Consider the following 27,368-nt stretch of genomic DNA (forward strand, 5'->3'; position numbering starts at 1 on the left):
CCAGAAATTAAGTGAAATTTCCTTTTCACAGACAAGCCTCGCTGTGTTTAATCAGTTTACTTTAGAAGAAAAACTGCATTTTGACCTGACTGCAACAGCCATAATGCCAAGTAAAACTGCGCTTTCAGTTGAATCCCAGTTGCCATCCAAACGGTGCTTGACGTGATTTCTAAACAAGAGCCAGCTGGGAAACAGGCAGAGAATCAACTATTTTCTAATCCCACCCCTAATAAATGCCTAGGAAGCAAGGTGATCGCTTAGGTTTTCGTGACACCTGTTAGGAAGGGGAAAAGTTGCCAGCACAACTCAACTTTTCTTTCACAGTAACGAAGGACTACATGTGCAAAACAAAACTAAGTTCAATTATTCAGCCCACGGCTTCCTGCCTGCTATTGAAGCCGCTTTGATTTAAATCGATCCCCGCGCCGCAGTGCCAGCTCCGACAATCGACGCGCTGGGACAAACACACGTCCTCTGAAGCCACACACGGGTCTATCGGGGCAGGAGAGCAGCCAGGAGGTACCTCCTGGATCCTTCACCTACCTGGGAGGCAGCATTTTGCTGTTCGGATGAGCAGCTTACGAATATTTGTGCCCAGACACAGGGATACAGCCACCATCAACTTCACAGAGAGAAGCCAGAGGTGAAGGCATTGCCTGCCTCCAGTGACACCGTCCTGCAGCACTTTGGGAGCCCAAGTTTTTCTTTTGGTCAGCTTTCTATGCTCGATGGAGATGAAACTAATAGAAGCGTTGGATTTACAACTATTTCTATGATACAAACTGGGTAAAAAGCCATTAAATAGATGAAATTCAAGCAAATGAGCAATCCATCCCCTTTAGGAAGAAATACACAAATAAAAGAAACCAGAGCACCTCCTAAAAATATAAATTTGAAGGGGCTGGAGCTGTCAGCCTTGGATCACACTGGACATAGAGGAAAGGCTCCTCCAGGTCTAGTAAGTTGTTTACGAAGGATTAAACCAAGCTTTAAGCGAAGTTGGTCACTCCCATCTAGGGAGCAGCAAAAGCAGCATCAACAGCTTCAGGGCAGATTTACCCCTCTGACAAGAATTTCTTGCCTGGATGAGGAATAGGAGAAGACAACTGGTGGGATTTCCTATCGTACCCATTTCATACCGGGCCGATTCAGGGCACCAAGATCAGCGGTCAACCCTACCACAAGCCAACACTAAGCACCAACGCTATCCAGCAACCGCTCCGGCCAACAAAGAGGATGAACGGCTCGAACTTTGGCCAACCCAAGAGCCATTTCACAGCAAAGTTTGTTTTAAACCAAAGGAAAAATAACTTGCAACCTTCTCACACCCCAAGGTTCGAGTGCAGCCATCCCAGTAGCACCAGTGCCCAACAGTGCAGAGCCACGATGGTCTCAGGGATGTTCTCCATCGGCGTTGCCTGCACGAATTTGATTATACCAGACCTCAAAGCCACTCCAATAAATCTGCTCAACCATATTGTCACCCGGCCTTGAATTAGCTCCCCATTGATGTAAAGTTGTCCCTTCCCGTGCAGGAGCTCCGCTAGGCACAGCAAGGTGCCACCCCTCGCTCGACCTCCAGCCACCACCACGCGTATAAATAAACGTGATTTATACACGGCTGCAATTTTGCACATTGTAAATTACCTACAGAGACGAGCATAAATTGCATGTACATGCAAATGTGCTGGTGTGATTGTGTATTTATATGCACAATCCACCACTCCTGCTCCAAAGCTGAAAGTTTCTCCCAGCCGTTCAATAAACCTTACAACCCAAGCCAGACACACTTTGTTTTCCATAAAGTCTGCAACTAAACCTTAAAATAAATAATAAAAAAGGTTATAATTCATCATCCTGACATCAAATCACCAGATTGCTATTTCAGTATATCGGAGTGATGGATACAGACTTGTTTTAAGTACAGTTTAGTCTGTGTTATTACCAGAGCATTTATTGTTGCCTTTAAGACAGTTTCCTTTTAGACGTTTCAAAAACAGCAAAACTAATTTTTCCCTCCGCTGCCTGGACCGAGTCCACTATTCGGAGAGGAAAAAAGAAGAAAAAATTTAAATAAAAAGTCTGTTCTCCCCCAAATCATGACTAAGCAACACGACAGCGGATGCTCAAAACCAGGATTTCTTCTTGTTCCACACCTCTCTTTGCTTTTGACTGGGGTCAGACAAAAGATGCTCCTCATTCCTCAATGAAAACTCCCATCTGACATCAGATGCTATTTGGTAAATGACTACACACCCTCAGTTTTATATTTCAGCCATCAGAGCACACGGAAAGCTCTCGGTTCTTGTTGCAGCCCTAGGTGGTGGCACCACAAAACCCTTCATAGATGGTGAGTTGAGCACAGTCGGGTAAACCCGAAGAGGATGGATGAAGTGCCGCCCAGCCTGCTATCCACACCAGCTTTTAGCCTTAGGCAAAGGGAAGATCACGTTTCTTCCTCTCAGGAGGAAAAAAACAGTCCAGCTTTCTCAAAACAATTCCCTGGGCCACCCTGTATCCCTCTAACAAATCTGTGTGCAAGTGGCAGTCTTAAAGCCATTAACTCTTTCAGTAAAACTTCTTAACTAAAAATATCGATTAAAAAGAACTGTTTCCCTTCAATTTATACTCCTCAGACGATGCTGGGAGGCATCATCTACAGTCAGGATCCAGCCCACAGGCAGAGCCCCAAACATTTGGGTTTGCTGCAGTTTCCCAGGGCACCTCCTAATCCCCTGCAGGCCACCAGCTCCCCCAAGCCATCATAGGCACCCTTCTGCCAGCCCCTCTTTCGTGTCCTTTCTGTAGGAACCCTACCGCAGATTCTTCAACTGGGATTCAACTGATTCAACTCTTCTCATCACCCACAAAGCCTAGGACCCCCCAACATTTATGCTGACTTCTCCACTCCAGGTGTAAGCTCATACACAAGAGGTCCCAGGTATGAGTCTGTAAATACAGATGTATGTATTAATGAAGTACTCGATAAGCAATGGTGCAAAATGAGGCCTTAATTCGACCGAGCACGAAAGCACAGGAGTAACCCCAGGAAATGTGACTGTACATATTCCCACAAATAATCTCTGCCTGTGCCCTGACACTAATACAAGAACACAGCCGTATGGAGCTTGAAATCTTCCTCCAGAGAAACAACTTTGTGAGAGCAGAACGAAGGAAACATAACGTGGAGAAAAACACCCTTGTAGCTTTGCTTGCTATTTAAACCAGGCTGATTAATCTTCAAGATCTAGCAGCTTTTCAGATTTTTCCTTCCTTCCTTTCCCCTTCTTTTTAGGGGTGCTTTATAGTAACAGCATACAGGGCTAAACTATCCAGGATTTGCAAACACCAACCCCATCAAGCACAAAAACAACAGACCACATAAAAAAAGACAGCTAGGATGGGTCAGAAGTGGAATACAAGGCAAGGAAGATCTGGCACGTACAAATCTCAAAGAGGTGCCTCCTTACAAGCAACCCCGGCCCTTCAGAAATCACACAACTGCAAAGTTTGGTACCTGCCTTCTTGAACTGGAGCCATCAGCGTTCACACCTACAAGCTTTTCACTGAAAAACTCAGATCATAGGTCCTGGCAAAACATGAGATTGTTGGATAATGTTGGGTCTCAAAGCTGACACATTTAGAAGAGAAAAAATAAAAACTAAAAATCTGATAAAAGATTCCAATATTGACAGCTTGCTTTCTTTCACGTTGCTCTGAAGTGTGTGGTAAGGTGCGAAAGGAAGAGAAGAGGAAGTTATTTGGAGAAGAAATATGAACGAAGAGAAGGCACTTGTCAGGAGATCACTTCTGAAATACCTGGAGTGAGGGCAGTTTTGTTCTCAGCAAGGAGCAAACAAACTGAAGACAAACCATCCCCTTCCTGGAACAGCCTCAAGTGCCTACACTTACCTGGGAGGTGAGGAAAGACAGCAGAGAATGAGACCAGCATTTATCAGGGGGTCCGAGCCTGCTTTCCCATCCCTTGAGTCCAGCTGCACTATCTAAAGGCTGCCTGCCTTTCCTAGGACAAGAATACCTACATAAAATACACGGATGCAATGCATACGTTCCACAAAAAAAACAGGTTTATACAGTAAGGAGAATGTCTATTTGCTTTGATCTCGAGTTGCCCCATGAATTTTTAATGACAGCTGTAAAGCAGCAATCTTTGGACAGAAATCAGCAGCGGAATTCAAGCACGCTGCTCATTGCAGGTTAGGAAAATCCATTTCCAATACGTTTGTATCAGAACTGCTCCCAACTCCACGCAAGGAGAAATGCAAATTTCACTCAGCGTTGTATTTGCAGATTATTCCCTTCAGCCTATGGCTTTCCCTTGCCCTCTCCAAAACGGAGGGAGGAAGAAACCACTCAATCTATTTTGTCATCTTTGCTGCTATTAGTGGAAATGATGCAAAGTTCAGATATCGCTGTCCTCTCATTTCATATTTCACTGGAAAAATGTCTCAATCTTTTATTTTCCTTCCCCTACAGAGAAACTGCTAAATCAAAAGTACAAAAGAAAACACTTTCCTACTACACACCACAAATAGACTACAGTTTCTAGTTCAAGTGCAAAGGGACAAAGATACCAAAATGTTTTTATATGCATACATTAAGATAAAAGCAGGAAAGATTAACATCTGCAGAAAGATATTAACCCTTGTGCTTTCAGCGATGAAACTGTGGGAAATTTCATCTGCAGTTAAAGAACTGGCACTGCTGTATGGTGTTTGAGCTGTATGTTCACACACACCTGATACAAAACTAATGTTTTAGGTAAATTGTGAGGCTGTCGGGCTCCAAAACACTGAGACTATTAAACAAATGCCTAGGAGAAAAAAGAAAAGATGAATATCCTTGTTCAAGACTTGAACCTCTCCTACAAAGGTGGCTGTAGCCAAGAAAACAGTATCACATAGGAATTTAAGAAAAAGTTTTTAGAAAACACAGTATGGAGAGACAGCAAGAGTGTGATCCAACAGCACTGTGGGCAGACAAGAAGACAGACAGCTGTGGCGCAGTATGATGAGCATGAAGAAGAAAAACTTTATGGGATCTAGAAGTGCCATACACTGTAAACAGCTTGCAAGGTATGGAAATGACAAACAGCAACCACACCCCATCAAAAAGGTACCGACAAGAAGTGACAGCTTATAAATAAAGGCAATTAATGTGTAATTTATTTATAATGATCAACAGGATCTGAACTAAGAGCATCTTGATTCACGAAGGCTGCCCAGCCTCCAGGTATGGGACATTAAATAGGTGGCAAGGACTGCAGGGGCACAGCTTGGGGCAGGCAAATGGGCTAATTAAGGATTTAACTTGCATAGACCCCTCTTGGCTGGAAAAGAGGTGATGCAAAAGCTATATGGAAAGCTTGAACCTGCTGTGGGGATATTTGCAAGTACACAGGTTGCAGGTTACTGGCCCTGTTCTGGAAGTCTGTCCTCAGCATCCACAGGTGTGAGAGAGAAGCAAACTCCTGATGTGACCAGCACAGTCTTTCATTTATCAACCCGATTTTAATTGAACTTACCCCCCATGTTGCTGTGTTTCACAACTCTTACATAAATCCTACCACACAGCTGCCTTTATTCAGGGGCAGAAGTTAGCATAGTCCTGCCAGCACTCAGATCGGGGCCTAGCTTAAAGCGATGCCTCAGAGACACACACACACACCGTTATTTTTTGAAGTACCACATCCATGCAGCACTGCAGCAAACCAGAAACCTCACTGAACTCACAATTTAGAAGTCTGCCGTGTAAAACACCAGTTAAACCCTGTTTAACTGGGCTTCTAAGCCTCCCTTGTGCCAGTCATGGTGTTAAATCCAGCAGGGTACACGTCTGTAAGAGCTATAAAAGACTTCAAAAGGTCCACCTTTCAAAAACAAGGAGGGGGAGAGAAAGGGGGACAGGATGAGAAGCGTAAGGATTTGATCAATACAAAACTATTCATTTCCCCACTTGAACACGTCACTGAAGCACTGAGGCGGGAAGGCCCCTCTCAGGCCTGGTCCCCTGCACATGCAGTGCAACTGGCTCTAAAAATGAACGTACAGGCACACAATGGTCCACATGGATTTTGTTTGGTTCTGGTACAACAAATGGACTGCAAAACCACCTTTGAAGACAACCTTTCTCAGGGCCGTGAGGTGGAGACACACACTTTTTGGCCTGGTGGCTTCAGGAACCTAAATTGAGTTTGTTCTGTGGTTGACTAAGGCGTGAGCTAAATAGTTAGTTAAAATCTAAGCTTTCAGTTGGAAACTGTGACTGTAAAAAGTTTAAGAACTGGTAAGGAAAAAGACCAACAGAAAGAATCCAGATGCAGCAGAAAACATCGTGGTGCCCCTGTTTTCTGGGTATCGCCATCACGGACCAAGGCTCTCCTCAGGGGCTGTAAGCACATACAGCTAAGCCCCAGCTCACCCGAAACAACACAGGAGGGTTTGGGACAAAGCACTGTCACACAACCACACCTCAGAAGTCACCACCTATAACCCCTTCAATATTTATGAAAAAAATTGCATTTGCAGCCAAAATGTGCTGATAGTACTGCAAAGAGAGCGTGGCCCTGAGCCTGCAGTCTCTTCTCAGAAATAATTTCCATCAGAAAACTGAAGGATTGTTCTGCTCAGTCAGTAAATGGGGGACATTTAACACATGCTGTTAATGAGAAGGCTGGCGTTAGGGACTTTGAGGGTAGGCAAGGAGACCAGAAGTGCTGGTGGTCCAAGCCACCACTACCACGAAGGGCAGGAGGAAGGCTGCACATAGGAAATTGTCTCATCAAATAACTGGAGGAAGTCTCAGTGGCTCTTCTGGAAAGGAGACAGCAAAAGGCTGTCAAAAAGCAAACAGTGGAGAATTAAGTATGAAAGGACTTAGAACTCTGCTTGTCTGTTAATTAAAAAAAAGGAAATTTCCTCAACATAATTCCAGTTCAGTCCTCATGAAAACCAGAGAGCATTCCCCCTGCCTCTAACACTCATTATATCTTGTTTTAAGGACTCACCCCTAAAAAAAACACTGAAATACAATGGAAGTTACAGATATTCAGCCCTAGTTTTATTCCACACTCAGACCTGTGAGCTCACATAAAACACACAAGAGCCTTCATCAATTCACTGTTTTAATAGGTTTGAAAAATGACAGGAAAAGTAAGTAGTAAACTAATAAAAATTTTGATAGTTTAAAGGAGAGCTCCGTGATGGCAGCTTTGGAGGGCTTAAAGAGGTAAAGCTTTATGTTGCTGTTAGCTGGTTGTCCACAAGCTAAAAGGCAGAACACAGCTCTGATGTGCAAGTAAGACAGGCAAGGTCAGAGACAGTCACACTTCAGCTTTTGCTTCTCCCTTTGCATGAAGACTGCAACATTGGAAACTAAACACTCCTTAAACCTCATTTCTGCTGCCATGTAACCTGTGCATTTCATGAAGGATTTAAAAAAAAAAAAAAAAAAAAAAAAAAAAAAAAAAAAACACAACAACAACCTGCTTTTCCCACACTGTTTTGCAAAATACGGAGTAAAAAAGATCTTCAGGAAAAATCAGGATTTGTAGGCATCCTGCCATGGCTGGAGGATCCCCAGCCTGGCAGAAAAAGTTCTTTCCTCACAATGTGCACAAGCCATCGATAAAGGGATCCACAAAAACCAGCATGATGGACAGGGAGCCACCTGAAGTAGAAAACAGACAACATAAAGGAGAATCAAAGGCTTTAAAACCACCTTTCTGAAGCGAGGATCCTCAGTGTGGGCAGAAGGGAGGCAGCTCCATCTCATCACAGCTCTAAGACTTGTAATATCCCAGCTGCAGCGAGGTGCTGAGTCCTTCAAGGAAGAGGAGAGGCAGAGGAGATGGCCACCACTGCTTCCTGGTCACTGCCCTCCTGTCAGCTCGCTAGTCAAACACTTGCAAATTATGAGGCCCATCAAAATCACTTGTGGCTTCAATCTGCCCCAGACATCTGACACTGTGTGCCCTATCCCACCCAAGAAGCAACCAGATCCTCTGTTTTTAGAGAAAGAGGAGTTTCTCCCCCTTAAACCTGCATTTTTACACTGAATTGAATTGAGAATACTGGAAATAACTTCACACTCCAGCACGGCAAACGCCTGAGAACAGCGTACCTGCATCTCAGTTGGGACTGCTGGTCACTAGCCAGGTTGTTTATAGAACTATTTGAAAAATGCTAGCTTTTATATATTACAGCTTTAATCATCTTGAATGGTACATCTTACGTGCTGGATGCATAAAAAGGGTATGGAAACATGGTCTGCATTTAAAAAATGATTTAGCGAAAACAAATGAATTATCTTTATTAAGTGCATTGAACCTTGCTGTGTCCTCCACTGAAAGATTTTTGTATTAGTGAATCCATTCCACACTGTCCCTTATGTTAGGCTAGGGAAACAAGCATTTCTGCATCTACAAAACCATTTGGGATCTGAATTAGTTCAGTTCACAGACCACTTATCTGGATATACTGAAATGAGGAAAATATTTGCTCTGCACTGTCAGAAGGTGCCTTACTATTTCTTCTGTCTGGTTCTATGAGCTCAGCCAGCAGTGACCACACCATCACTCTGCTGGTTTGGTGTCATTTGAGATCCTGGAGGTACAAATACGCTGCCTAGATTCCGCAAGAAGCGCAGGCACCGCATTAGATGTCAGTTATATAAATACCTTAAACATAAATAAACTAACCTATTTTAAATTAAAAAAATTGTATTAAAAAGACAGTTCTTGAATCCAAGTTACAAACACAAGTTTAAAAGAGAGCAGATGCAATTGCAAAGAGAGGGTGGAGATACTTCGCTGCCGTTTTATGAGCCAACTTAACCAACAATCTACTTTTACGCTTATCAAAGCTAGATGCATCCGCTTGCTATTAAACGGATCTGGATCTGTTCTCCGCAAACTAGGCATAGCTTCCAGGCTCCAGATAAGCGGTGAATTTGGCCCTTCAGGGTCCCGGAGTGTCCGAGCAGAGGAATTTTAACACCTTGGGGCTGTATTTAAGCTGACGATCAGGGTAAACAGCCACAATCTAAATGGATGTCTTGATGGGCAGCAAGCTCTGCGGAGGTGAAGAGCTATCTCCTGCCTGCGTGCTTGTACCGTGCTTAGCACCTTGGGGCCCCAGCTCCAGCAACGCTCTCCAACTGCAATCACGTCACTCTAATCTTCATCTCAAGTATTTTATCAGCGATTTATGAGCAGGCTTAACCCACGTAAGCAATCAAATATGAAGGCCTAAAAAACTGGATCCCAGCTTTCCAGTTATAGGAGCCTCGGGGCAGGGGGGGTAATACCTAAACAAATTACACGTGCCAAAGCCAAATTTTTTACGGAGGAAGGGGAGGTTGGAAGGAGAGGAAAGAGATGAGCTTCCCATAGCACTGCAATGCCACAGGAAAGCGCCACATTTAATGTAATCAAGCTCTACATTGCAGCCATATGGAAACAATTTCAGTCAATAAACAACTCCTGCAAGAAGACAGCAGAGGAACAGAAAAATCAGATACCGATTTAGCTAGGAGGCAGGAAAGCCATTGGCTGAGCTCAGAGGCTCGCACTGTAAGAAATATTTATGTCCAACTAAACAGCATACATTTCGGAGCCTGTGTTATTTGTCTTCAACATCCACAGTGCCACACCTCAGATTTCGGGCAGCAGAAACAGCATTTTTTTTCCCTTTTCCACAGTACCTTTTCCAGCCTCCCAAATCCTCTGCCTTGGTTCTGTTCCCTTTCTTCCCCCTTCCAAATCTTTTTTTTCTAAGCCTATCTCTCTGGCAGGTTTCCCACTCGATAGCCAGAAAGGAAGCAGACGTCCCAAACCTCAGATACACGGCCTGACCCCTCTGCGTTTTATCTGACTGGAATTTGCAGGTTTCAAAACAGGCACTTTCTCATGGAGCAAATCCTTTCAAACACCTACCTTAAACAAAAAACAAAACACTACACTACATCATTTCTTATAGACAAATGCATTTAAAGCAGGTTTGGTTTCAGGACCCTAAAAAGCAACACAATAAATACTGCCTAAGAGAAAAACATCCATGTACACTGCTGATTCCTGCTGCTACATGGAGGGAGTAAATAATTAGTTTGGGAAAGGAAAAGGGAAATTCAAGGGAACAGCCAGCAAGTGAGAAGGTGAGTTGCTATGAATAAAAGCATTTACCTGAGTGTGCCAGAGGACTGACAGCAATATTTATCAGGATTATGCCCGTGGAACGAACCAAAGGATAATTCACAAGTGTCGCCCTAAGTAGCCACTTGTAGAGGTTAGGAAGGTCCTCACTTCCACAGTGCTGTGCAACCTGCCAGCAGATACACCACAGCCTCCCCAAAAGCATTGTGCTTGCAGACATTCAGCAATAAACCACCTTAAGATCTTCCAAACCAAAGCGCAAGACTAGGTATTTATATAAATACCTTAAAAAACAGAAACTTCCTAATGGAAGAACTGGGAGCAGTTCTCCACTAGATTGGGGCAACAGATTTTCGTCACACGAACTACCTTTGAATTATCAATAATGGGAGATGATTTCCAGCAAATCCTTTAAGAGGGAACTATTTTAAATCAGCTAGAAAACAAGCACTGAAGAGGGCTTTTTGCAGTCTTGTAGGGCTTTTCTCCTTTATTAACCGAGGGACTCTGGATCCATGCTGGGTGGATGTTCGTGTCATGCTAGTGCTCACAAAGGGGATGGAGCAAATCTGGAGCCCTATGGCAGTCAGCTGAGCATCAGTCCAGGCAAACCAACAGAAAATGAGATTATCCCAGCAAAGAATTAGAGAACAGGGCACCAGTAGTGCCAGTCAACATGTTTTAATGGGAAGATGTCTTGATGAAGGGCTACCTTCTTTCTCTGAGATTACAAATGTAGGCTAGCAGAAGACAGTACAGGCACAGGGCGTACCTTGGTTGGAGTGGAAATCCACCTCGGCTGCTCCGTATCGACTGGTGCTTTCTGAGAGCTGTCAGTTAGCCAGTTCTTAATCTACTTCCTGGTATTGCATCATGCTAATTTTTTTTTTTTGTCACTAAATTTAAGGTCTGATGCAGTTCAACATTTTTATCGCTGCAGATAAAAGTCTGTGACTGACACCACGACTATTGGAACAGCACATTATTGTGCGGAGAGGGCAGCAAAAGGAGTCTGAAAATCTGACTTCACTAAGCTCAGGAAAGCTAAACACAGCTGAAAACAAATTTATAATCTAAGAAATGCAAACCACAGCTACCAAGGGGCAGGCTTCACTAGGAAGAGCCTCAATGTGAGAGCAGGCTCACGAAGAGGATTTCCCTATGCAAAAGGGGTACCACGGACCTCTTAAAGAGCTGCATAGCAAAAGAGGTCATCGCACCTCGGTAGTCAGCACGGATAAGATGCAGGCTGGAACATTTACCATTTTTGGTTTCCACGATGTTAAAAATAAATGGAGACCATGAAGAATCACCGGATGATCTGAGTGCTGGAGAAAATGCCTCAGAGTGAGACTTAAAAGCTCAACTCTGCTTCCTTATCAATCGAGTAACTCGATTACAGAGTGTAAGTACCTCCATGGCAAGAAAGTAGGGGATACTAAAGGGCTCTAATCTTGTCAGGAAAGTCGTAACAAGAACCAGCGGCAGAAGTTAGACGAATTCAAATTAGAAATCAGCCACTTACTTTTAACAGTGAGATGGCACAAACTACCAGAAGTGATGAGGCTGAAATTACCAATCACGGACACTCGAGGCTGGAAAGCTTTCAAATTGTTTTTAGCCAAACATCAGTTACTGGTCTCAGTTTCAGAGTAAATGATTAAAATTTAAAGACTCGTGATATAAAGCATATAAAACATATCAGACAAGGCGATTTAATTGCCTGTTCTCGCCTTAAATTTTATGAACCTCCAATATGTTAACATCATTCTACTTCTATGGGTGAGGAAATTAAAGAGGGAGGAATAAGTTTCAAGTTCAGCAAGTTCCCTCTTTCTCAGATTGCTGTTCTTATCGCTACACAGCACTGCTCCACCGAGCAGACGGAGCCCCCATGAAATGCAAACAGCCGGAGAAAAAATGAGCATGGCGTCTGGAAACAATGCATAATACAACTTAGCTGAGAAAACTGGCGATGAACTACTTACCTCTCCCATCTGTGGCACGAAAAAAAGTTAGCATTAGCTTAAATAACACGTTCTTCCTCTGTGTAAATACACTTATGGTATTCGTGTTTATGCTATCGAGAGCAGCACGCACTAACACCCGGCCAAGAATCCTCAAATACTTTACAAACATGAAAACATCTCAACAGCCCTGAAAGGATTATATTCATATTGCATGCTGGTACGTAGGCAAGTCAAGAAGTTTGCCCTGGGTCATAAAATAAGACTTATGGCAGAGCCTAGGAATGAGAGCCCAGTGAGAGCGCCCTGCCAGGAAGAACTTTCCTTTTCAACACTGGCGTGCTACTTACACGTCAGAGCTGCTGCATCCCAGTTGCTCAAACTCCAGAGCCCTGCCAGTTAAATCACAAAGAGATTGCTAGTGAAAGCTGACATTGTAATCAGAGAATCTGATCATGGCAGAGAAAAGTGTCCAAAATAAAGGTCAGAATAAATATCCAAGGAGAAACAGCGCTTGTATTTTATGAACTAACTAAATGCTTTCTGCTTCCATTAGTACTACAGTACCACTGAAGAACAAAAAGCAGATTCAGGGCTTGCTTCAGAGCTCGTAAGAAATGGGCAGTTCAAAATGCAGGAAATGACTATAAGCTACACTTCCTAATTGATAGGACATAGGCTTATCAGAAGAATAAAACTGGCCGTTCACAATGCTCGCTGAAAAACAGCCCACAGTATTGTTTCAGCAGCAGGAGCTGTTTTATTGACCAACTCAGGAGTCAGTGGCGTGTTTTAAGAAAGTGAAAAGAAAACAGGGCTTCTTAAATACAAAGTTAAAAAGTAGGGAGGAAACCAACACAAGCAGGATTCAGCCGGGGGTATTCAGAACCAAACATTAATTAATATATTCTGCATGCCTGGCTTGCAAATTACTTCCTTAGCCCAATATTAATGCCTTATCTACCACCACAGCAGTGAATAGGATTCCTATAAATTTGATCTAGCCTACATAGACCCCTTGCACTTACAGAGAACAAAAGAACGCCCCCTCCACATATGAAGCAGGTAATAAAAACTGTTTTCCTCCAGCTGCACAAGGTTCTTGGGTAGATCTGAAAACACCACTCATCCCATCAGGTAAGCAGGAGCTTGCCAGCTTGCTGCAGACACACACACGAGGCTAGGTCTCTGTCAAGTCACACGCAAAAGACTTTTGGTGTATGTACGTAGGTAAAACCTGACGAAGGGCTATGCTTGCTGGCATGTTTCAGGCACTAAAACCACCGTGAAATGCTGAAGCAAACATTCATGCAGGAACTCTGTAGGAGAAAGAGTTAACTGCCCTTCCCTCCATTCTGGGTGCCTGCGCCGGAAAGATAAAGCAGAATACGCTCGGTCAGAAGCGCTCCCCTCCAGCAGTTCCCAGTTTGAAGAGCAGCCCAACTTCAGACTCGGCATGCAGCTTTGATTAAGAACTGGGAAAGGGAAATCTGCACACAGCCAAGAGTAACCAGCCCTAGAGTACTTTGTTTAATTTGTGAAATTAAAAAAAAAAAAGGCACATCAAAACAGTCCTGTTCAACCTTTTGGTGTCTCAGTTAGCACGGTGCTGAATCACAACTGGAACAAGGGTGCGTGGGCATCCCTGAGACAGATCTGAAGTCCAACACTGAAAAACTCCTATTAAAGCAGAAGAAAAGCAACGCAAGAAAAAGGAGCTTTCTGAGAAAATGTATCCCAGCGGTGGTTCTGGTCTGATATCTTCCCCCTTCTTAAAGCAATAAACTTAAGAGAATAAGCGAGGATGACGAGTGTCAAACCACAGAAGTCAACAGCACATGGGAAATCCTCCCATCAGCGTTCAAACCATCCCATTGACTCAGGTGTTCTTACTGAGCACATTAGAAGACCAGGCCATAAATTCTGTGTATGGTTAACGCGTTAATATAGCCCAGGTGGAAGCGTGCAATAGGTGGGGAACAGAGGGAGCTGTGTACAACTGGCACTTGCTCACTATCTGACCTTGAGTGAGTCACTTGGCCCTCGTGCCTCAGTTTCTCTATTTTTAAAACCCTGATAGCCCTGTAAAGCACTAAAAGATTTACAAATGAAGGTACAAAGTATTATTTTATCGCCGAGTAGTAAAGGAGAAGGACAGTGGCTCAGCCGTAATGAATCAATCTGAAACATCAGAGCCCGACTCCACCAGCGCACCACACAAGTTGCGGCCATAAATCGATCACTTCTGATTAGGTTAGGCTTTACGATGCAGTAATTGTGATAGCAGCAGTTTCATAACTGTGAAACGAGCACTTTGCTCAGCAGCACATTATGCAGGAAGCCTGCATGAACAACGACCTTTTTGGTCAACCCGAAACGGCACCGAACAGAGGCATCCCAAACACGATGGCCACTTTTTTTTTTTGTTTTTTTAAGGTCATCTATCAGAGAAGCTTCTCTACCTGCCTTTATGGTCACAGGTGAGCGGGAAGGAAACCAAACAATGCCATTTTTCAGGAAGACCAGATCTCAAGCTCTTCTCTCTCTTTTCAGCAGGGACAACGCAAAAAAAATAGCTGTTTTTCAGAGTTGCAAGATGAAATTTTCAGTTGGCCAGCAACTCTCAGCTCCTTTCGGTGGACCACATGACTGCCTCAATACATAAGAGCATTTTTTGTGCCAGCTCGCAATGAAGACCACATAGCTAATAGTTTGCAACCTCCTTTCCCCCAGAAGATCTTCAGTGTTGAGTAAGAAAATTCCTCACATGATTTCAATGAGAGGGTTCACTTGTCAGAGGCTGCTTCGAGATAGTATCATATGTCAGGGAGGTGCTGCTCAGAGGAAGCTTTCCAACCCTGCACTTTCAAGGCTCAACTGAAAAAGAAAAAAAACACTTTGGGCTATAAAGTTGGAAACTGGAAGAAAGAAAAATAATCTCTAGATGTTATTTTTAAAAAGTGGAAGCGAGCCAATTAACGGGGGGAGGAAGAAAAACTCCCGATTAGAGCCCTGACAAACTCTGCCGATCACAGAGCGATTACCAGCTCTGCCGCCGACTCCGTGGAGGAACCTGAGCAAGTTAATCCCTCTGCACCTTAGTTTGCCACCTGCGAAATGAAAAATAACACTTTCTTTTCATATCCTGTTATTCCTGCTCGCTTTGTTTCCCAAATTAAAAGCACTTGTCCAAACACTTACCTTTCGCATTCGTGCTGGAAATTGCATTCATAGCTAACATTCAATCAGTTTGCGTGGCTGAGTGTTCAAACACAAACTCTCAGTATACTTGGCCAGCCAGCTGCCCTCATCTTGGTGCGTTTTAGAAGGGAGCTTTATGCAACACAGGAATATCTGAACACTAACCTACAGTTTGGTGGTGATCTAATATATAAAGAACGGCTTTAGGGATACGAGTTAACCAAAAATCAAATCTATTTCTCCTCATTATCTCCTAAAAATCCCACTATAATCATGACATTGGTCTCGCTTCGTTGATAATCCACAAGATAATATTATCAGCATAGGTATAATTAAAGGGGCAATCCCACGAGGACCTGCACGCAGATGCAATGCCTGCTCCATTAAAATCAGTGCGAAGGGAAATCGACTTCAGTGACTTTAGAAGTGTCAGAGCTGCATAAAGTCATCAGGAGGAGAAACAAAGGCATGCTCTTTTGCGGTAGGAACCTGAAGTTGACAGCATCCCTTCAAGCGCTTGATTTCTGAACCTAAACCTCACAGAAGATGAGAAATATTTGCCACGGATCCCAAAGCTGCCATGTGAAATTCCGTCCTGCCCCTGAAAGCTCAGCACAGAAATCGCTGTGAAGCACAAGTTGCTTTCTTCAGAGTCAAACATGCTGTCATCTCATGCAGATCTGTTTATCCTCTAACACACGCAACCAAACATCCTCAGAGATGCCTTTTATGAAAGAGACAGCGCAGGATTTTTCACTTCTCAAGTTTTAGTTCCATCAGTTCTTGCCATTCCCCTCCCAAACACCATTTCCTAAAGACCCAAACTGCATTGCTGCCTCGCTGACATTCACCAAAGCGCAGTCCCAAAACTTAATGACAGAACAATTCTGGAAATTCAGGCTTATTATAAATAAAATTCAAAACCAAAAAGCAAATGCCACAACCCCATCATCTTCCCAGCCCCAGATACCAAGAAAAAACACATCAGACACTCGCATAAACTTACAGATTTTCACTATAAAGTAACTGCTTCCTAATAATTTAACTTTCCAAACATTGCACACCCATAAACTTTTAATATCCCTTTGAAAGGGACCACGAAGACCCACACAGAAACAGCAGCCTCCGAAATAAGCTTTCTGCAGCAAACTCTGGTTCCTAACTCCTCAGAATTACCCGCTCGCACTACTAGAGAGACGCACGTTTTCTAGAAAGGTCAACAAAATCGAAAGGAATTGCTCCTGACTGCTCAATAAAGTAGGTGCAGAGATAAGCAGGCCTCATCCACCCGGGATCTGCTTGCAGGTTTCCTTACCCCTCTTTGAAAAAGCCTGCAGGTTCACCTATGGGAGCATTCCTGCACCACAGCTGGCCGGCTGCATACCACGATGTCGTCTAGACCTGCTCGGAGCCGAGTTGGATGACACAGGAGTAAAAATGCTGATGCCTGTTCGGGTGCTTGCACTGGTGCTAAAGGAACGATAGGAGGAAGAGAGGGAAACACAAGTTCCTTGTTCCCAGCCTCATGCCCAGGCTCGTCATAGCAATTCTGTCAACCCTACAGAAAAAGTTGTGGCTGTCACGGGGCTACAGGATAATCATGTAAGGGACAAGAGCGTTCCCAAAGCCCAGTTTCCAGATATCAAACCCTGTTCTTTCACTGAGCTCAGCGCTCCTAGAGCATGTAGATAACAAATGCATCCCTGCCCTATAATATCCTACCCGTTTCCCACTTCTCTCCTGCTTCCCTCCCCCCATCTCCACGTCAGAAATGTTTTCTTGGCAATCTGGAAGAGAAATGGCAAAAAGGGAGACGCGAAACACAGGAATAAATTAAGTTTGATCTCCGCTGTTGAAGGATTTGGCCCTAGCATGATGGGAGGAAAAAAAAAAAAACCCTTCGGAGTGATAAATCCATATATACCTACTCCAAACTACACCCGACGTCCCGAGGGACACGGTATAATGGTAAATAAATATAGATGCAGTTCCTACTAATGAGGCAGGGTACAGCAAGGCCAAAGAAAATGCAATCATCTCGGGGAAAAAAACTGCACAGGACTCCTCCTCTCCCATCCATGGAGGAAATCAAATGCCAGCTGCACCATCCCAGGAAGGAAGCAGAGCCTGTACCTGATGAGCCCTGCAGAAATGAGCTAGTCACATCACGGGACACGAGCGGGCACTTCAGGGTTTTTGCAAGCCCACCAAGCGTCCGCACAGCACCGTTCCTTTCTCCAGCACTACGTATTTTACACGCTATCCTCCATGCAAATTGCAGGTTGTTTTTGTTTGTGTTTTTTTTTTTTTTCCGCCGGTTTCCTTTCCCTCCGTCCCCGTTTGGTTTTGGAGCAGGGGCACGTCGCTAGCGTCTGTCAGATCTGCTCCGGCCAGCAGCTTCACGCTTGCCTCCCTTACAAAGTTTAAATCCTTCCAGCTTCAGTTCACGGGCATTCCGTCCTTAAAGCCACTCATCTGTTCCCCCCAACGTTACACGGGCACGAGAACAAATTCAGATAAACCCGACGCCACGGACGAGCGGCAAACACGCTCACAGTCTTCATTTCCTCTTCCTTCTTCCCTCCCCACCCCCAGAAAAAAACAGTTTTTGTCCCCAACGAGAAGGGACAGGGAAAAAAAAAAACGGCGCACATGATCGAGGCTTTTCTCAGACCTATTGCAAAGGGGGGAAAAAAAAAAATGCTCGCAAAGAAGTGCTCTGCAAACATACCAGGAGACACTCTTGGAACAACTCAAAAAAAAAGCCATCAGACAAAACTGGGGTTGAAGAACTCAGCTCAGCCTGTCTCGCAGAGGTATTCTGCGCCCCAAAACACAGAAGTCTCAGGTTGTTTTAACCCCAAAAACCGAGGGGAAGGGGTCAGCGGCGTTCCCTACCCCTTCCTCTGACCGGTCCTGGGGGCGAAGCCGCAGCTCTTCAGAGAAAAAAAAGACCCCGGGCAGAGGCAGAGAAGCACCAAAGCTCCTCTCCCCCATCTCCTCCCGAGAAGTAGCGAACAAACAAGCCGTGACACCCCACCCAAGCTCTCCACACACATTTGGGGAACGATTTCCCTCGGGGTCCCCCCTCCTCCTTCCCCAGGCATTCAACTCCCCAGCAGCCAAAGCCCTTCGGACCCAGCCCAGCTCCCCCCCCCCCCCAAAACCCCCTAGAGCCCCCCCCCCAGGGGGGTGACATCGAAATCCCAATCGGGGGCCTTCCAGAAGCCCCTTTTCCACCCCAAAAGCCCTGGAAAAGCCCCAGGAGGGAGCCCCCGGGAGCCCCTTCAGGCACCCCAAGGGGGAGAAAGGGGGGACAGAAGGAAAAAGGGGGGGGGACAAGAGGAAAGGAAGGGGACAGGAGGGCCCCCACCGCAGCCTGGGAGGCGGCAGCAGCCCAGCCCCAAACTCAGCAGCCAACAGCACCAAAACAACCCCAAAAATAATTAATAATAATAATAATAAAGCGAGCGGCAGCCAGCACCCACCCAGTCTGAGGGGACTCCGCCGCCGCGAGTTCGTCCTCCCTCACGCCCGGGGGAGGGAAGGGAAGGGAAGGAGGGGAAGGTGGTGGTGGTGGTGGTGGGGAGGGGGGGGGTAAAATACTAATAAAAATAAAATGAGGAGCTCCCCTCCCTTCCCGGGGGGGGCCTACCCAGCCGGGGGCACCTTCCTGCTGCTTGGGGGGCTTTGGGAAAACGAAGCAGCCCCCCCCCAAACCGGGGTGCAACTCTGAGAAAGGGCTGAAGGGGCTAAAGGGGGCTACCCCTACTCACCCCCTACCCCTTTAGGACCCCCTCAGGTCCTCAGGACCCCCCCCTTCAAGCCCCCAGACCCCCCCTCAGCTCCTCACGTCCCCCCCCCTCCCCAAGTCCTCAGAACCCCCCTTCAGACCCCCTCAGGACGCCCCTAAACACCTCAAGACCCCCCCCAAGTCCCCAAAACCCCCCAAAAACCCCACAACCCCCCCTCCCACCTCCTCAGGACCCCTCCCCGAGACCCTCAGACCCCCTCCCCAAAACCCCAAGCTCCCCCCCCACATACCCCTGGCTGCCAGGCGCTCTCCCCACAGCGCAGCTCCCCCTCAGGCAGATCAGTACCAGCAAAAGGGGGGGGGGGGGGGAGGAGAGAGACCCCCCCCTCCCCCCCAAACCACCCTCCCCACACTCCCCCTCCCCTCACAGCCCGCCCCCCTCCCCTCCCCGCTCACTCACCTCCGGGTGCCGGCGGCTCCTCCACCACCTCACCATTTAACGGCAGCCGCCGGGGGGCTGCCCCCCCCCGCCCCCCGCCCCCGCCCCGGCGTGAGGGGAGAGACGACCGGGGGGGGAGGAGAACAATAGCGAGGGGGGGGGGGGGTCCCTCAGCTGCCGACGCCCCCTTCTCCCCAGCCCCCCCCCCCGGGACGAGAAGCCCCCTCCTCCCCCGTCTCGCTCCCCTCCTCCTCCTCCTCTCGGTTTTTCTCTCTCTCTTTTTTTTTTTTTTTTCTCTCTTTTTTTTTTTTTTTTTTGGCTCAATCACACCAGACTGACTGCCTTTGTCTGTCTGACAAGCGCCATGTTGATATCAACATCCAGGCTCCCACCTGCTGCCGCCGGGAGACCCTGGGACTTGTAGTTCCCCCCTCCCTAGGGTGACGGGGGGGAACCACCCCGCGAGGACTACAACTCCCGGCGTGCCCCGCCGGCTCGGCACGCCAATGGAGCGCGGGGGGCGAAGCGCGGGGTGGACTACAACTCCCGGCATGCCTCGGGGGGGGGGGGGAGGTGGGTAACAGGGTTGGGGCGGGCTCGGCCATGACCTCATTGTGGGCGATGGGACTACAGATCCCATGATGCTCTGCGGGCGAGGCGGGGGGGGGGGCAGGAAGGTGGGGGCAGGATTGTCCCCGTAAATAGAGCCGGGCGAAGCATGAAGCTGGTGAGCGGGGGGGTTGGGGGGCGTCCCTGGCACTTTGGGGTGGATTTGGGGGGTTTTGGGTGTGTTATATGGTTGTTATACACCATGGGGGGGCGTTAAGGGGTTGGGGGGGGGGGTCTCAAGCGTTGGCTCCCTGCCTGGGGGTGAGGGAGGAAGAGGAGGAGATGAAGATGAGGGTGATGAAGGTGAGGAGGTGCTGGCCCCCAGCCCCTCACGCGTGTGGTCGCCTCAGGCTTGCTCCCAAAGCACCAGCTCGCCCCTAGCACCGTGCCACTAACCCTGCTCCTCCTAAATCCCAGAGTTGACCCCTGCCTGAGGAACCCCTTCCGAAGGGGGTGCCCCTAAATGTTTTCCCCCTGGTGCTTTAAGGGGAAGGTTTTTTTCCAAAAGTACCCAGCCTGTGTTGTTTCTCTCCCTTTTCAGCTCTTTAATTTTCCTAGAGATGTGGCTTCAGCCGCTAATTTGTTTTCCAGGAAGGATTTCCTCGTCGCAAATTAATGCGGTGCAGTTCTTAGGAGGTGAAAGCCCAAGCAGCTCTCAGGACACCCAAGCATAACACTGATGCATTTCACCCATTTTTAAACACAAACTCATCTCTTGGGTGTGAGACGAAGAGGTTTGTCACGAGGAAGCTTCGTAGAACTAAACTTGGATTTTGGGCTTGTTTCAAGGCTTCCAGTGACTCCCTGTCTGTGGTGTAACTGTGAAATTAGTTCCTCAGGCAGGTGGCTGAAGGGTTGATCCCCCCATAATCATACATAAGTAATCAGGCTTGGCCTGGATGAACCCTAGCAGTGGGACAAAGCGCTGCTGGATGTGATCGCAGAGGCTGACATAATTCAGGGGAAAATTGCAAACTTTAAATCAGACATCTTTAAATGAAGTTTGTAGTGGAAATGTGAACTTTGATGTGTCTAGAGCCTTGTGTAGGGATAGAGAGATGGAAAGGGCGTGGGGTGGACGTGCAAGCTGTCTGCCAGCTCTATTACAACACTTTTTAGACCTGCATACGCATTTGGGGAGTGAGGATTATAAGACTGGATTCTTCATTCTGCCTTTTGTCTGCAGTTATGACTGAGTCTCGGGGCTGCAGGAGGGAGGAGTTGGGTGCTATGTCATCCTCTTTTCTCATATGTTTGGTTTGAATTCCGAACAAGGCAGAGGTCGCAGCCTGCAGACCTGATTCCACGTCCAGTGAAAATGCTGGACTCCTCCTACTGCCAATGTGCTGGGGTCTAGGGAAATCCAGACTCCAGTTGCTAGCATGGGATATTAGTACTGGAGCGATGCGCTGCAGTATTTGTTGGCTGCAGTTGCAACTCAGAGTGCTGGCTTTAACTTGCAAAACGTGGAATGTTTTGGAGCTGCTAGCATGAGACGTCATCTCTTTTCTCTGTCCCCTTGCCATCCATGAGATCACCAGCAGTGCTCTGGGCTGGCGAGCGCTCAACGTGAACCAGATGTCTGCTGAGAAGCTATCGCTGCGAGGGCTTCAGCCCCTCATCTCCAGCCCTTTGCCAAACTTTCATCCTATTTACAAGGCCCGCCAAGGAAGTTGTGAGCCGAGATGGGCATTTTGGTGGTCTTTTATATATGCTTTGTGACTTTTTTCATCATTATTTTTAATTAGGAGATAAGGCACCTAGTATGTTAGCTGTGCTGACCTTTAGCCATCAGGGGAAAAAAAGATGGAAGCGAATAAAACCAAGAGCAGAAAGGGCTTGCAATTTAGCCTGGTCGGGAGTATTATTTACTGGTGTCTCTGGATCTTTTTTAAATAGTATCAGCTATGAACTGGGTAGAAGTAATCTAACATCACACTTATAGTGCGTATCGAGATGTAACAGTGCAGGCATTCACTATGCCTTGGGTTCCTGATCTATAATTCTAAGAGGCACAGCCCTGGAAGTGTCACATGTGCAAATAGCTGTATAGCATATATGAGTTGCTTTTTTTTTTTCTTCGGTTGCTTTATGTGAATCTGATAGAAAGAGTCCATTGACTCCCAGGAATCCATTTGCCATGGTGTGACAGCCCCAGATATAGATTATTTTAGATGCTTTTAGAGACGAAAAAAGGAAGATTTTCCAGTTAGCTTGTAGATGTCAGGGTCACGATCTTACTCGTGATTCTTAAAAAAAGGGAAGAAAGTGTTTTGCTGATAAAAGCGGTGATATTTCATCGCCTTTTTAAATTACTGGTAGTTGAAAAGCTACAAAAATAGTTTAGATTTTATTTTTTCCTTCTTTTTACTTGGATTTATAGCTTCAGTTGCCAAAGTCCTGGTCTGGTGAGAACCCAATTTCACATGTGTGGTTTAGATTCACAAATGAGACACCTGAGCAGGTGGACATGTGTACACACTTCTTTTCCAGCTTGCTATTTTAAGGCTTTCTTAAACTTTGGTAGTAGCAGGCAAAAATGTAATGTTGCTCCTTAATAATTAAGGCTTTATGAATTTAAAACAAAAGCCTGTGATAGTCTTAATTTAATATTTGGGGGCTAGTAGTGTTTTAATATTTAAATATAATTTAAAAACATCTTTTTGATGAATGTATGTGAATATTCTCCTTGGGAGTTGTTAATTCAAGCAGTTGCAGTCCCCTGTTAACATATTGTGAGCAGAGGCAGAAAATGAAATGATTTATCTACCTTCTTTCCCCTTCATGAAGTGCAGAAAGCAAACACGAGGTATAAACGACTGAGAAAATGAGTGAGTTTTCAGCGCAGTGCATGGACAGCCGGTTGATATTTTTCATTTTAATTGACAAAAATTTGAACGTAAAAGCAAAGTTTGACCACCTGAGAGTTAGCGTGATACCAGATGCCCAGACTCGGAGTTGCAAAAACTCTCATTCAAGATGCAAAATCTCCAGTCCCCAAAGAACCGTCGAATCCCTCCTCGAGGAAGAGAAACCCTGATGCTGAGCTGGCTGCGCTCTAGTCAGACACTTGTTTCTAATCTCACCTTTTAAAGGTAGCATTTTTATTCACCTCCCTTCTTATTCAGAGCTTCAGCTGCTCCTGTGCCTCGTTAAATGTTTGCCACTCTCCATACAAGAGGCGACTGCATCTCAATGATGCCGAAGTGCCCCTGTACATAACCTGCTCACTGGCTCATTAAGCTTGCAAAGCATTTGGGATTTCTCAGTACACAAACTGTGCCATTCAGGTACCGGTGGTCCATTCCCTAGTGTTTCCTGTTTGCATTTTGCAAGACAAAAAGCAGGTGAGAGCATGCCCCAGAGCTGCTGCAGTGCACACACTGACAGCTTCCTCTGCTGAGCTGTGCCAAGCAGCCACAGGAGGTGTGGGCTGCACCTTGGTTGGTTGTTTAGGCTGGTTTCTTAAGAAATAAAACCTGTGCTTCTGCAGGAATTCCCTCCCTCTGTTTCCACCCCTGAGTAGTTTTCAAATTTGCTAGCCAATTTCAGCCAAGTTTTGCCAGTGGGGCTGAATTCTGAAGATACTAATTTTCTATTATTTTTTTTTTGTGTGTGTGAAAATAGGTGGTTGTTAGAGGAAAGAGATATTATATGTGTCCTAAATTGTTGAGTAGAGCTACGTCATCCTCTCATGTGATGAGAAAGCCTTGCCTGAAGACAATCTGCCTCTTAATACCCTGATGTGGGGGAATTTCAACAGTCACACACTGTTTTGAGACAGAAATTTACAGGAAATCAGGCTTCATTCTAGCATGCGTGAAATTGTGTTTAAAGATGAGGAAAAAAGTCCAGTTTTGGGGAGGTGGCTGTGTTGGTAAAGGTGATGAGTGACTCATCCTCATGTTCTCCTTTCAGTACTGCCTGTCGGGACATCCAACCTTACCATGCAACGTGCTCAAGTTCAAATCCACCACCATCATGTTGGATTGCGGGCTGGATATGACGTCCACCCTCAATTTCCTCCCGTTGCCGCTGGTTCAGAGGTATGTTCTGTGGCCTGCGAGCACTTAGGCTGCACCTTCTTGGGTTGCAGCTGGAGTGCTCCGCATGAAACGGTATATTGGAAGGAGAGAGGGGATGAGTACAAATGAACTGCATCATCTGATATCATAAATAGACTTTGTTCACTTAAAAATTCTCTTTATCAAAATAACGTCCTTTGGCTCAGTAGACGGAAGACATTTTATGGATTTATTGATTGGTTTTTCTAGATAATTTATTCTAAGCTTCAGTGAAGTATTGCTGCAACTGCTCAGCACAAGTGAGGTCACATATCTGTCATCTTTCTGGCTTCTTCATGCAAGATGAGATAAATGGGTAACTGAGATGGAGTGTGCAGAGCCCAGCAAGTACTGTTTAACCATCGTCTTCTCAGGCTTTTTGTCAGAGCACAGACTAATGCAAAGAAAAATAGCACTTAACCGTCCTTGTTAGTTGACTTGATAGCATAATTGTTCCATTTTAAAATTTAAATAAATAAAAGCGCAGTGCAGCTGGGCACAGGAATGGAGCAGCAGTGAAATGGAAGTAGTGTAGAAGACAATCCCAAGATCAGGACTTCCTGTCCTGTGCCCTAACTACAAAGCAGTCTTCTTCCAGGCTTGTAAATGGACTTGCATATTCAGTTATGCAAGACATAAGTCACCCTTAAATGGAACAAATTACGAAAGGGGTGGCTTGGGAAGGTGGGAATGAGTAACTCCTGGTGATGTGAAGCTAGCAGGAATTTTCACAAAAAGCCATTTAATAACTGATCCAAAAAGAAACAAGTGAGGCACGTTCTGGGTTTAGGGGAGGCTTGGTTGAAAGGAGCAGAGTATGACCAGGAAGAGTTTCATAAGTGACCTAATGAGCTTATAGCAGCTGACCAGCACTTCCTATGATTTGTTATTTCTTGGAGAGGAAAAGCTGGGACAATGGAAATCCAGGTAGAGACAAAATGGCCTTGCCTTAGCTTTTCCCCACCCCCAAAGAGAAAAAGGAAATAGAGAGAGGAACAAATAGCAAAACTGGGTGGTTGAGCAAAGGCTTAAGAGGTTCTTTAGAACTGCAGGCATCAGCGCTCCCGGGGGATATGCCAGCTTTGTCTACTGATAGCAGGCCCTGGGAATGCACAGCCAAATTGCAGGTCACAACCTGGAATTCCCCAAGTACCTCCAGAATGTCTGCGCTAAAATGACTCAAACTCAATAAGAAAGGATGTCAGATTTGACCCCTGATGGCCCAGTGGAATCGGAGCAAACAGTTGGATTTAAATCCAATCAATCTTGTCGGTAAGGTGATTGAACACCCCTTGCAGCAAGGATTGTCCTAAGCACATGGACTTGAGCAAGTAATTGATCTCTTTGGTGTTCTACAAAGCAGATGTCCTGCAGGGAGTTGGGGAAGTGAGTTAGAAACTTGAGGAGGAAAGTGACTGCCACTAAAAAGTCCTTCTCTCTCTATAGTGCTTATTGTAGTACCATTCCATATCTGGTCTCCGTTACCAGGATGTCTAAATACCTCTGAAACTCAAATGTGTATTATTAATGTGGATGGGTGATAGAGAGCTGACATTATCTTCCAGAGGAGAGACTAAAAATGGACCGATTGCCTGAGGTCTTGCATGAAGCTTGTAGCAGAGCAAGAATTTGAAGATAGATCTGTCAGATCTCAGGTTATTATTGCTGTATTTCCTCTCAGGAGTGCTTCTTCTTGCAGCTAGGCTGAGCTGGACCAGTGTGAAACCCTGATCAGAGAGGAGCTGTGCTTCTCTCTACCGTCTTTAAACCAGAGATCCCCAAAGTAGGATCCATGAACCACTTGGGCTCTGCAAGTCTTTATATGTGGTCTGCAAAAATTGTTGCCCCAGTTGTTACAAATGGAACATAAAGGTATGATATTAGAAGATTTTTTTGTTATGCAACTGGAACCTATGTCCTACCTGACATGGGACCTCCTTCAGCAAACATTTTGAGAGCCTATGCTTTGATCTCTAAGAGTAGAATGTGCCGTAGTGGTTGATTCATTAAAAGGACTAGACGTTTTTTTAGAGTTCTTTCCTCTTAAAAAAAGCCCATCAAAAGGTATTCAGGATTCCACCTTGACTAGGAAATGGCAGTCCTTGTTCTCACCAGCCCATGGAGCATGTGTGAAGTACCACAGTTGCCAAGCTCTCCACGCCAGTTCGTGTACTTGAAAGGAAGTTTGTCAACTGGAATTTTCTCCTCTGAACCAAAGTCAAATGCAAAACGGTAAAATGAACATGTGGGAAGCTCTTAACCTTTCCTGTCTAGCCATGACACACTTGCTCACGTTATTTATGTGACAGTTCTAGCTATTTTGGATTAATCAATCACTCTATTACAATGTCAAAACTATGTCGGCAGGCACCGTGTTACTTCTTGGCTTCAAGGTAGAGTCCTTTCTGTCCTATGTTGCTTATTCCACTCTCACCCCCATACAGGAGCCATCTGCTAATTTTGCCTCTCAACAAGACTGTGCTCTTCAGTGGATGCCAGCTTTAGCACAAGTCAATAGAGCTCTCTCATCATGAATAAGGCAAAACCACGCAGCAGGCTAAATTAGGAGGAGTATGGCCAGCAGATCAAGGAAATTTCATTCTTCTTGGCCTCATGCTGGTGAAACCACAGATTGATCCAGGTTTGGATTCTCAGCTGAAGGAGGGATGCTGAGAAACTGGAGAGGGTGTTCGGGGGGCTCTGAGATGGGGTTCAGAGCCCGTGACTGCACAGAGAGGCTGAGGAGCCAGGTTTGTTTGATCTGGCAGAGAGGAGGCTAAAGGAGGAGCTAATAGCAGTCTGCAGCTACCTGAAAGGAAGTTACAAAGACAACAGAGCCAAACTCTTCTCAAGTGACAGACAGTATAAGGGGCTAGTGGCCACAAATTGCATCTTGAGAACCTCAGGTGGGACGTTAACATCTCATTGGTGAAGTTTTTCTTAGTCTAGCACTTTCACCCATCCCCAGAGAGGCTCTAGAATCATCCTCCAGAGGGTTGTAGAATGCAGCGATACAGAACTGTGACTGACCTGGTCTAGTGTTGGCTCCGAGATGTTGGGCTGCTGATGGCCCTTCCACCCTACATTTTAGTCCCTTATCTGTCACATTTGTTGCATATCGGGGTGGTTTCTTCTTGCATTCTCCCAGCTTTTCCTTTTAGCA

The 27,368-nt window shown here is 45.8% G+C and overlaps 2 protein-coding genes across 9 annotated transcripts in view; one reads left to right on the top strand and one right to left on the bottom strand.

Annotated features, from left to right (window-relative positions):
* HMBOX1 (homeobox containing 1) overlaps positions 1 to 19,664 on the bottom strand; it is a 117,232-nt gene extending 97,568 nt beyond the window's left edge. For all 8 annotated transcript variants that reach the window (XM_084284783.1, XM_084284782.1, XM_084284781.1 and 5 more), the window contains exon 1: positions 19,554 to 19,664. The gene's annotated coding sequence lies outside the window, so the exon portion shown is untranslated. The remainder of the gene's footprint in view (positions 1 to 19,553) is intronic.
* A 557-nt stretch (positions 19,665 to 20,221) lies between these two features.
* INTS9 (integrator complex subunit 9) overlaps positions 20,222 to 27,368 on the top strand; it is a 66,632-nt gene continuing 59,485 nt past the window's right edge. Inside the window, exons 1-2 of the mRNA XM_084283580.1 lie at positions 20,222 to 20,259; positions 24,060 to 24,187. Of these exons, the coding sequence (XP_084139706.1) occupies positions 20,251 to 20,259; positions 24,060 to 24,187 (137 nt within the window). The 5' untranslated portion in view covers positions 20,222 to 20,250. The remainder of the gene's footprint in view (positions 20,260 to 24,059; positions 24,188 to 27,368) is intronic.

The sequence above is a fragment of the Netta rufina genome (assembly GCF_964035555.1).
Source record: "Netta rufina genome assembly, chromosome: 3".
NCBI classification, from domain to species: Eukaryota; Metazoa; Chordata; class Aves; order Anseriformes; family Anatidae; genus Netta; species Netta rufina.